This window comes from Trachurus trachurus, assembly GCF_905171665.1.
Source record: "Trachurus trachurus genome assembly, chromosome: 11".
NCBI lineage: Eukaryota > Metazoa > Chordata > Actinopteri > Carangiformes > Carangidae > Trachurus > Trachurus trachurus.
Window position 1 is genome coordinate 23883490 of NC_139904.1, and position 12259 is coordinate 23895748.

Below are 12259 nucleotides of genomic sequence, written 5' to 3' on the forward strand. Positions count from 1 at the left end.
CTAATTCTCCAATAACAGAGCAGTAGCTGAAAGTATCATTGTGAAGGACTTCTTTACTTTTTTCAAATCTCAGCTCAAAATGTGGATTTAATTTTGTTTTTCACAATCACAATGATTGTCCCCAGCTAATGGGCCATCATGGTCCCATGATGGAGTTCTTGACAGCAGAGAAAATAATGACTTTCTTTAATGGTGCCATCACCAAACTAGGCACCCATTTACACAGCCCACAATGGCCTAATTCATTCACGCCGCAGTTCAGTCCTAAGTTTCACTACATCCTTTCAGATGACCATGGAGAAAAAAAAACTCTTTTGCACAAGTCACTGAGGGGACATAGTGTGTGTTTAAGTGTTTAACATGTGACTGTTTTGTGTGTGTTGCTGCCTGAATAGCAGAATGAGAAAAGGAAAAAAAAAAAAAAATCTTACAACAAGAAATTCTTTGATAATTGATGAGAACGGATGCTGCCCTGGAACCATCAGACCAGCGACTCTTGGTCTTTTTGGTGTCAAAAACAAACAAAAACACAGTTTCTTCACTTGCCAAGGGGATTAGAGTATCACACACAGTTCAATTCAGTTCTCAATATGCTTTCGTGGCATGAATGTCAGATGAACAGCGCTTCCAAAGCATCAAGAACAACACAATTGAATTAAAATGAAATGATTGAAAAAAAAAAGAATAAGCAATAATCCATTAAGTGGGATGAAATCGATGACTAGAGAAAAAGAACAAATCTTCTGTTTGGAGATGAGTACTATACTTTTTCACCCACAGTGCCTCCTTGAGGGGTGAAAAACAATCCTAAAATGACCTTGATGACAGTCTGCACCCTGAAAGCATCTGAAAGGCCAGCAGTACGTGTCGGTGTCAGAAAACCATTCCCCCATCGAGTATCGCTCTCTTTGTCTTCAAGTCCTCTAGTTTCTTCATCACAAAATAACCACAGACAGAATAACTGATGAGTAACCACGTTGCTCCCTGAAAGCTCCGTGTGCCGTTGGCAGTTAACAGCTCCCTGTCTGTCTGTCTGTCTGTCGGTCTGTCAGTGGCTTTTCTCTGTTTCACAGCCCGAGGGACTGAAGGAGCAGACAGCTGCTGTATGATAATGTAAAGAAACGGTTTCCTTTCTGTTCTCCACTATCCTTTTACAGCTTTATGTCTCTGTTTCTCTTTGACAGAGTGAAACCCACAGCCTTAGGGCAGCTCTCTCTCTCTCTTTCTTTCTCTCTTTCTCTCTCCCTCTCTCTGTCTCTGCCAGGTGAACCTCTTCTTCCTCCTGGTGTCACGTGGGGAGGGGCCTGGCTGTATGCAGGCTAAAGCTAGCTCCTCTTATTTCCCTGGCAAATGTTGTCACCCCCACCACCACCACCACCACCAGTCACATTTCTCTCCACCTCCACCTCCTCCTCCTCCTCCTCTTTTCTCTTCCACTCCTCTCCTCCTGCCTCCATCCCTCACTCCCTCGCCTGCCTGCCTGTCAGAAGTCCCACACATCCCTAGAGGATAAGATGCCATGGAGGCCACGGGGAGAACAGCGCTCTACGCCTTCTGCTCCGTCCTGTTCATTCTCACAGGTGAGCGTTGCATGTGAAGGTGTCATGGTGATGATGATGATGATGTGGTGCCTGAGTTTGTCAGTTGTTGTGTTGATGGAGCCATAGCAGTTGCTGTGGTAGCATGTGTTTGCTTGGTTGACAGGGCAAAATGAAGGAGGGAGTGAGTTGAGAAGGAAGTTTTTTTCTTTTTTGTGGTGTGCAGTAAAGTCTTTTTTTTTTTCTTTTTTTTTAACGCCTCTACATCAAATAAGGATGTGGTTGCAAAATCTAAAAGCACATTTGGCACAAGAAGTGAAATAATTAAAAGTTTAATCTTACTCAAAATATTTTTACATTATGGAACTTCTCCAAAGTCTTCCTTCTGTCTTGGTTTGTTTTGCATGTCCTTTCCATAGTCATCGCCGTGTGACTTTACAGAATTAGCTTTTCTACTCCTGTTGTTTGTTAGATAAAGACAGCAGGACAGGGTCAGTGGAAAGCAGAAGTGACCGAGGCCACAGCTCTGTGACTCAGTGATAAACAGACACGTACCGTGCTTCTCTCACATGATCGGATCAATCTAACAGAAAGGCTCTCCCCTGCTTTGATGTTTGTATCATCAACCTTCGATGAGGACAACTACTTGTCTTATCTGAGGGAGGACAGAGGATGGTGGCGTTCGGACACGCGCCGGGTGACTTTATTTAGTGTCCAAACAACTTGGATGTGTGTGAGGGTGATAAGAGGCAGGTGCTTGTGGGTCTCTTCATGTATTTGTGTGTGTGTGTGTGTGTGTGTGTGTGTGTGTGTGTGTGTGTGTGTGTGTGTGTGTGTGTGTGTGTGTGTGTGTGCGTGTGTGTGTGACTAAACGAAGGTATCCTCTCACCTTAAAGAGCATTGTCTCTGTAATCTCCGTATCACCGCAACAATATCCGTGTTGTTTGGGGACAACAGAGGAGGAGCGGGCTCGGCACACTCCTCCTCATTCTCCCTTTTCACCGGATCTCAGCTGTTGTAAACACAGGCACACTGCTGCTACTGACACACACACACACACACACACACACACACACACACACACACACTAGAAACTGCCTTGCAGGCCTGTTAGATTGAAGTGTGTCGTGTGGGACAGGTGGACAGAGAGAGAGAGAGAGATAGAGAGAGTAAACTCAACCAACTTCCCCCATTTTTACATTAAAACTTTTTGGATTTAAATGATCTTTTTTAAATCGTCTATGAAATTACCATAACGGTCTTTTATTACTTGTTCCAAGTTATTTCTTCAAAGCTGTAATTGTAGGAACAAAAAGACACACAGACAGAAGTGAGAAAAAGTGACACAAGAGAAACAGGAAGAGATGTAAAGAGGTTACACTGGACAAAAACCGAGAGGTTTTAACGGGTTAGTTTCACAGTAGCACTTCCTACTCACATGCTGCTGCTCAACTGAACATGGCTCTCAGACACGGTTCACTATCAACTTCGTTGTTCTCTGTCCATCCTGTCCATCCATTACATAAGCAGGTCATAGCTCAGGAAAAGACCATTTCAATTACTATTATCACTCTATTGTCTTGACTCTTCTTGTCTAAATGGGCATTGGAAAGTCTGGGAGCTCCTTTTTTTTCTCCTCCCCTCCCCTCACCATAAAGGCTGATTCTGAAATTAAATTAATTACAAATAACATGATAAATAAGAAATAAAATGATTTAAAAGATTTGAATCTCATCCATCAAACACCCCCTTAATCCAACTTAAAAACAACAATTTCCAATTTATCAGAAAAATACCTGTTTCACAGGGGAGTTCCAATAAAGGAGAACTTGCTGGTGGGAATTTGATGATCAAATTATCACATCACAATAGAAAATCAGTTCCTCCCATTTTGTGACAAATTGCGTCAGGTTTACTAAACCAAAACGAGTCTCTGTGCAGAATTAATGTTAGAAATCTCTCATTACAGAGATGTCTGTTCAGACCAAGCTCCATGTCAGCTTGTCAAATGTAATGACACTTGTTTTTAGAAATGAAACAAAAAAGTATATTCTTTATTAATCAAGTCATTTTGTCTTGATAAAACAGATAAAGCCTGCTAGATGATTATGTAAGGCAAATCTTTCACATGCTTCTTTGGAGAACTGATTGATAAGGTCTTACGTGTTGAACATTTACTTTTCAACTTTTTAAAAATAGCGCTGTGTCATCTGCAAATTAATGTACACTGTGTTTCCCCACAATGCTAATACCCTCTGTGAAATTATTCGTAATAATCATAGACAATAATGCGATCACTATAATAAATATTAAATAAGAGCTATTACAACATTGTCCAACGCCCCTCTTGATCATTACAGGAGCTACGAGCTCCTGGCTCAGGTCCAACTGAGCGAGTGGGTGAGTTTGACTTGAGAGACATGGTCAGATATTCAGATAAGTTATATATATGGTTGTTTAATCAAAACTAAGAGGCTTTTGAACCTTTCTCCATTTTCTGTCGCGCTCACATATCATGTTAATCGTATATTTTCATAATATAACGATGCAGTATGTCAGAAATTGTTGTTTTAATTTCTCCCAGTGCTCCCAATAGCCACTCCTTACTGTTGTACAGTCTGTGAAGTTTACTTAAAGTCCTGGATGGTAGCCAAACATATTGTTTGAAATGATAATACTTGACAGGTTTAGTTCCCAGATGAGTCTTTCATTTGTCAGTGAACTCACTACGAGCTGCAACTTCCATATTTCACCAGAGTCTCATTTTATTGTCGAGTGGACATCCAGCACTAACACAATAACAGCTGGCGTAATTTGCTGTGTTGACTGCACACTTTCTTCATTATGTGTTTCCTCTGTTATGATGTGCTTCGATTCTCTCAACAACTGCTCATCTGAACAGCTTCAAACTTGGTTGGACCGTGGATGAGGATGCAGTGTTGGTGTTAAGTATTTTATGTTATGTGAGTGGTTGTCGAAACCCTAACTCACCATAAATAATTTAGAACTCATTGATCCCATCAGGCTATAGGAAGGCACTGCAGTGTAAATAGTTAGTCTGTCTGTCCGTCTGTCCACCTGCTTGTCTTTCATTACCTTGACAAATGCTCATCTGATCAATGTCAAACTTCATGTGCATTGCTGAGGACCAAAGGAAGTGCAGCGTCAACTGTCAAGTGTTTTTCGAGCGAAAATTTTCTCGTGTTCTTGAGAGTTAACAGACCGTAGAGAGACTTCAGAGAAGTCATGAGTCTGCCAGAGCCAAGGAATGGCTGTGGAATAATTACACTGCAAACAGTGATAAACCTGGTAATTTCATCTTTTCAACATGCTGGGTAAAATTAATAGATTTTTATTCCCTGTTGTGTTTTCACTTTGTTACCAGTGAACAGACTCCTGGCAACCAGCCACAGCTTAAACAGACTGCAAGGTGCAATAAATCAGCAGTCATCTAGTTACTTCAGAGAGCCCAAGTGTTTGTTTTGTGACAAGTCAGGATCAAAGACAGAGGCTTTGTCCTTGTCTGACAACAATGTCTCTCTCTGTGGTGAGCTCGGTCAATATTAACTCACTACCGTTTCAGGACTTGGACAACTTGAGGACTAGGATACAGATTCTAGATCAGACACTCAAAACAGACCTGGGTTCATCCTCTAAACTGTTTTTCTCACTGATCAGTGATCAATAGCACAACATCTTCCATATAACAACATATGCATGATGAGTTTTAATTTGAAAACAAAGTGTCATTGATTATAATGTTTAATATAATTGTTGTTGAAGTTGTTTATTTATAGTAGGATAAGCCCCTTGAGTTGTAACAACTCGTTTACGAGGGGGTCCTAAAATATAATAATAATAATATATAATAATTGATCAAATTTATTTAGTTGAACCAGTTATTGTCATATTATTACAACAATGCAAAGCTATAAATGATAATAGTCAATTCATTTGAAACACCAATAGTAAATGCTATATGTACTGCCATACTCTGCAATCCTGACTGAACTAGTTTTTGTGTTAGGCGGTGGCTTGCCAAATCATTTTTCATTGTTTTAAATAACTGCACTCGACCATATTGATAAAATATACATTGTAACCTTGATTGACAGAGTAATCCATGTTGGGTTTTGATTAAGTCTAGCGTGAATATTCAACACAGTCCATCAGGTGGCCTGAAAGAAATAGGCTACTCCACATGAACACTAATGTTGCTCTATTTAAAGCACCCACAAGGAACTTTCAACTGGGTATGAAAAAGTCTCTCCTTTGTGCTGATGTCTCTGTGTGACATACAACAGCAAATAAGCCCATCGGTGTGAAGACAAGCCTTTTCTAAATAGTGAAACTGGGAGGCAGTTGTTGGGTCGGAACAACGGATGAAACAACTGGCAACTGGCACGCGCGCCAGGGCTCAAGACCGTCCCTGTAAAATATGTATTAAGGATGATAATTAATAACCCCTGGGGCACAGTCTAGTAAGTTGGTTTGTTTTTCACTGAAAATGCACATGTCACTACACAAATTATGCACAACTTCTTGCAGCAAGAGACCCCTGTAGACTACCGGGTCACCTAAAACTGCTCACAAAAAAGTGATAGTCTGGAGCTCTGACGCGCGAGCCAGATAAGCGCCTTTATGACAATATGCGCTCAAGCTCATGGGAAATGCCGTCTTCATTCCGGCAAAACGCTACCGCCTTTGTCCACAGGGACCGCCAAAATCAACACAAACTGAAAGTTCCTTGTAGGGGCTTTAACATCATTGCTGTACGTACAGCTTGTTGCTCTGCTCCACAAAAAAAGGTTTAATCATTAGATATTTACTTCTTTATTACTGTAGTTTTCACTGCCTTTGAAACTGCGGGGATACTCTATCTGAAGGTTCTGTTCACCAAGAACTCTTTATTATACTTTTTCCAAGAAAAAATAAACTAATTGAAATGAAATTATTAACCATTTCTTGGTGTCAATGGAACTGGACATGAGGCACCTTGAGTTTTTGTCCAGAAAATGTCACATGAATCTAAATCATTAGATAAATAGGAACAATCTCTGAAACAAGTGTTATATTGGGAATGATGTGTCATGCTTATTGCTGGTTAACAATAATGCTCTTTTTCTCCTTCTCATTTACTTCCTCCACCATCTCCACCACCACAGAGGTCAGCTCCGAATTCATCCACATCCCCTCGTTAGTCCATCATGGCGTTGTTGGGAAGCCGCTGCTCTTGTTAGTGGAGACACGCTTTCCACTGGACGATGCAGAGATCCAAGGAACTTGGTCCCACACCGGGCCGAGCGGCAGCAGAACCACGTTGGTGACGTTTACCAAAGAAGCCACAATCACAGACATGATGTACCGCAACCACCTCCGCTTCGAAAAACCAAACGTTTCTCTGACGATCCAGAAATTAGGCCAGGACGATGAAGGGGATTATCATCTGAGTCTCAACATAGAGTTTCATAACAAGACAGGACTGGTCAACAAGGAGGAGAGAACTGTGCATGTAACAGTGGATGGTGAGTGTTTGATCCATCCTGTCATGATGACATGTTTGATGACATTCATTGGACATTGTTGCAAATTGACCAGCATTGTCTTGTTTCTCCCTCAGTTCCTGTGTCAAATCCAGTCATTGCGAAGAACCCATCCTACGCAGTTGTTGAGGACAAGGCAAACGTAACTTTGGCTTGTTCTGTTGAGAGAGGGACTAGAGTTGTGTTCCAGTGGCTGAGGGACAACAGCCCGCTGGGTCCCAGTGATAGATACCACTTCTCTCGAGGCAACTCCACACTCCTAATCAGTCCTGTGAGGAAAGAGGACAAGGGAATTTATCGCTGTTTGGCCAGCAACCCAGTTAGCCCCGGTCGACACAGCAGAGGCGTGGAACTCAATGTTTACTGTGAGTGGAGATATGTCTGTTTTCTACACCCCCTACCCCCATCTTCCATCTTTCTCTACAAGAAGACATGTGTTTTACAACATTGAGTAAGGAGATGGGTATTTAACCATTCATAACCAATATCATGAAAGTCAGGGTTGTCAGACAGAAATGATCAATAATAACAAAAATAAGAAATATTCAGAATCTTTATTTGTCATTCAACATGTGAAAACAATAATATTATAATAATATTACAATATTACTGGGACTAGAATAAGATCTTTTTTTTTTACCACCCTGGCTGACTGTTTTTTCAGTGAGCCAAACTGAAAACAACAAGGAAGTCAGCTGTGTGCGATTGCTTTCACTTGCACTTTTCACCTTTCTCATTCTAATTTGTCACAACCGTCCCGTGTCTTGTGTCCTAACCCTAATAACACTACACAGAGTATGTCTGCTTTTGTATTTCCTCTTTTGCACCGGCCACCTGAAAGTACTAGGTAGTATGTAAATTCCTGTAAAATCAGACTACTTACTGACAACTGAACACACATGGCTGTTAGGGGATCATATTTGCATGGGAGCAGACTTATCTCACAAAGCTCCTCTGTTCCTCCATAAACCATTAATTCATTGATACACTGCTGGTTGTGGGAATTTGAGGTTGTACCTCAAAGAACCTATTATGCTATACCTTGAGTTTATTTGAATGTGTTCATAAAAACATATTTATTCATGCAATTAACAAAACTAGCATTTCCATATTGATGTAAAATATGTAGGATATCTATCCCTGGAACATGCCTGTAAGTTGAATGTTTTCACTAATCTCCGTAGTCAGTGTTTACAAACTGTGTGTGGGTGTTAATATAGAGACTTGGCCCAGAGAACTGCACTACTAAGTACATTTAGCAGTGTCATCACTTATGTTTGCATAGACAAAGCATGTTTGTTTTGGCATTCAGTAACAGTTAAAGTACCTCCCTCAGGTTTAACACATTTAGTTTCAAACTTTATTAATGTAATTGTCCAACTGACAATGCATTCCTTTCATAACTGCCTATGTGCAGGCTAAACTAAACTTGATACTGATGTTGAAACTGACTGACGCCAAAAACGCCCTGTCTCTGAACAGTGGTCCCTGTTTGAAGAAGTCTGCTGTTGTTGAGCAAGGCCAGCAGGTGGTACTGCTTTAAGCATGTGTACAAGGAGAAATTTAACGTGTCTTGTGATTCACAAAGGAGAAAAATCCTTCTCTAAGGTCGTATCTTGCTTCACTGACAACCTGGAGGGTTTAGGCTGCACTAATACAGGGTCCAGTCCTGGTTCAAAGAACACATCTGTCTATTTGCCATAGCCTAAATAAAAATCTAGCCTGCATTACCTTTTTATTTTTAGTTAAACATAATAACATCTCCAATAGAGTTGTTGGGTAGGTTCAATATCTTCTTCAAGGGCACCCCGACTTTTCAGAGGAGTAGCCTACGTGCTGCTCTAGAATCGGATAACTTCAAAATAAAGTGTCACTTCTCTGACCTAAAGTCCGCTGCTGTCCAATTAGGCTATGCATCACAATGAGAGGAGTCGTAGTAAAGGAACTATTCTGTATAATATAGCAGCATCTAAAAAAAAACGTTCATGTGTCCTAAAAAAAACACCGTTTGTCTCTGCAGATGGCCCCTACAATCTGGAGGTGAACTCAGGCCAGGGCCTGCGGACAGGAGAGGTTTTCACCATCAACCCAGGGGAGCTGGCTTTCTTCGAATGCCAGGCTGATTCCAACCCACCCAACAGCTACGTCTGGATTTCCAAGAGCCGCAATTCGACTCGTGTCATAACCGAGGGCCCGCGGCTGGAGGTGCGTTCCTATAGGTTGGCCCAGGCCGAGAAGTACCTGTGCCGTGCCTTCAACAACGTGACCCAGAAGCAGGACGAGGCCCAGTTCACTCTGGTGGTGGCCGACTTAAGAACAGGTGGGTAGAGGGTGGAACATGGTGGGAAGGAGCAGCAGAGCGTGGGCAGGTTATGGGAATCCTCGAGGATAAACACTCTGTAAACAGTGTGTCATGCCAAAAGCAGTAGAGATTGAGGAGTGATGAGAGAGATATCTTGACAACAACAAACACTGGCCAGTTTGAGGAACAACAGCATAAATGAAACACTGTAGAACCAGTACACAACAGGTGAGAAGTGAAATCAGATTATGAACAAAACCTGAAATATTCATGGCTATTATGAAAGTCTGGTTTTATCCCTGTTGCTAGGTTCCAGCGCCTGCAGCCTGTATTAAAGTTCAGTGGCTGGGAAAGTAAACACAGAATGACAGCTGTTGTATTTGTTGACTAAGTTTTATAGCATGGAGTTTCTGTGTGCCAACGCAACATTGATATGTTGTCCTGGTGATACTGTGAAAGGCTCACTGATGGCTACTGCTGATACCGGCTCCTTTTTTAAGGTCAATCCATTAGCATGGTAACTTTTTGCTAATTAGCACTGTGAACCCGACAATGGTACAAATAGACAAGTTAGACAGTTATTTAAGTCAACCCCACAAGGACCTTGAATATGTATCTAGGCCTATTAGCTTGGCTAAACATGAGTGTTAATATCAGTTTGCCCTGGGTTTGTTTACAGGCAAAGAGATGGAGGCCCAGAAAGGCGGCTCTGTTTTTCCAGTGGGAGCCATTGCTGTCTGCTCTTTGTTCATCATCGGCTGTATGTTGCTATTCTTCATCAGGAGATCCTGCCATCCGAAGAGAGGTAAGATAATGGCTCTGCTGCTGCTTTTCTACCAACTAGTTAACTTAACTTAACTTAACTTTGAACTCAGTAGCTGTGTTCTGAATATTATGGCTGTTAAGTCTTCACATCCTGGTGTGAGATAACGCTAACGGCTCACTGCGCTGAGGCTTTATATGTTGAAGTTAAGCATAAATGTAAATAACTTGCAAATATTAGTTAAACTGAAGATTACTAGGGCAAAGTAACTTTTGCTTTTGAGTATTTGTGAATAATTATGACCCTTTGTCTTTCTCTCCCTTACCAACAGTGCTTATGAGCATTTACAACAGGTAAGCCTTGAATATGAAAAACATAGAGACACCTCTCAATGTAGGCTACCTTCAATCTGCATCTTGTACAAGTTTTAATTAACAGCTTTGTTTTGCCTGTTTTTGGCAGGCCGCTTTCAGAGCAGAAAAAGCCACATCGCTCAGGTAAGCTACTGCTTGTTACCTTCTTATCAAGAACATCTACACTACACAATGCTTAAACAATGTTTTATTATATTTATTATATTTATATTTATCACTCTGACAGAGAGTAGATATGAATTCTTATATTAACGACAACAACTACAAGCAGTTTTGTAGTCTGATGTTGAAACGTGTGTGTCAACAGGCCACGAGGATGCAACAGAGGACTTTGGCATCTATGAGTTTGTCTCCATCCCTGGGAAAATGGAATCTGCTCAGGTATTAAATATGTGTATTCACAAAAGTAGATTCACAGGTGAAGGTGAACAGCCCTCATTTTGTCCATATGCGTGTTTTAACGATTTGGATTTGCCTTTGCATCTTCCCCTCTCAGGTGTCTTGCAGATCTCTGGCCCGGCTCGAGTCAGTTCAGGATATGCACACCACCATCTACGATGTGATCAGACATGTTCCTGAAACCCCCAGTCACAGTTTGCTGAAGTAACTTTCAGCCAGAGAGTTGAAGTGTGACTTACATTAATTTCACTTGAAGACTCTTTGTGTAGCTTTAATTTCTTTAGTCTCTGTTGTCAAAGCCTGAAACAGTGGTTTTGGTGGCCCACCTTTTTGCACAAGGGATGAAGGAGACTGGGTGTGAGTACACAACCTGATCATGCACTGTTATTGTCCAGAGTTTGGGACAGATGTTAAATGTTTTTTTTTTGTTTGTTTGTTTTTGCCAAGATTTTGTGTATGAATGTCTTGATTTTTTATGTGCAAGTATATGTGAAGTTGAAACACTTGTGCTGTTTCCATTGAAAAATTAAGATAATATGAAACTAAGCAAGTTAGCAGTAGCTATTTTCACATTATTATGAAATTTTATAAGGTGCTTACGTGGAACCTGAACTCCCACAATGTTAAAACATATTTTTAATTTAACTTTATTTAATTTAATAATCTTAATTTAAATTTGCAAATTAAAAAAGATATTTCTTATTTAATATTTGTCCCAAAGGAGAGTCTGTTTGTGTGAAGACAAGTGTTGTAATGAATGGATTTTCTTATATTGAATATATTCAGGTTAAATGTATATATTGTACATGAACTGCACTGCAAATTCTTTATATATATTATTCTATATCTATGTTTTTCTGAAATCTATTTATTTCCACAGAAACCTTTAACCCTGTTTCACAAATGTAGCATTTCCTTCCTGATTCTAATAATTCTTAAATTATTGTACAGTTTGCATTCACATGTTTGTTTTATACTTTATTAAATACATGACTGTTTACTATTCTAGTTCATTTTTGAATTTGTGACTGATGCCTACCGATAATCACAGTGTATTTTATCTAAGCATTTGTGCCATTTGAATAGTCTTTGCCTTTATACTTGTTATTCAACTCCAATGGCAATGGCGGTCAGAGTCAAAAACAATATTTGCTGAAGCCAGTAAAGATGTCAGTTGTTTTGCTACTTCACAGTGAGTCTTTGTCTGATGTCCTGGCTGTGATCTCTTGTCTATGAGTTGTATGACTTGTACTTGCTGTCCCGACATTGCTGCAGAGTGTTTATTTCCCTCAGCCTGGCTGCAATGGTTGTCGTGTACCTGGTGAGATATGGAGACAGGC

General features: G+C 40.6%; 1 protein-coding gene across 1 annotated transcript; it reads left to right on the forward strand.

Moving 5' to 3' along the window:
• Positions 1-1519: 1519 nt before the first annotated feature.
• Positions 1520-11127, forward strand: hepacam2 (HEPACAM family member 2; the record flags this gene model as incomplete). Its single annotated transcript, XM_083981607.1, has 9 exons — positions 1520-1580; positions 6680-7063; positions 7159-7446; positions 9102-9401; positions 10063-10188; positions 10478-10499; positions 10609-10643; positions 10828-10901; positions 11017-11127. 9 exons carry the CDS (start codon positions 1520-1522, stop codon positions 11125-11127), a joined length of 1401 nt encoding a protein of 466 aa, XP_083837733.1.
• Positions 11128-12259: the final 1132 nt, after the last annotated feature.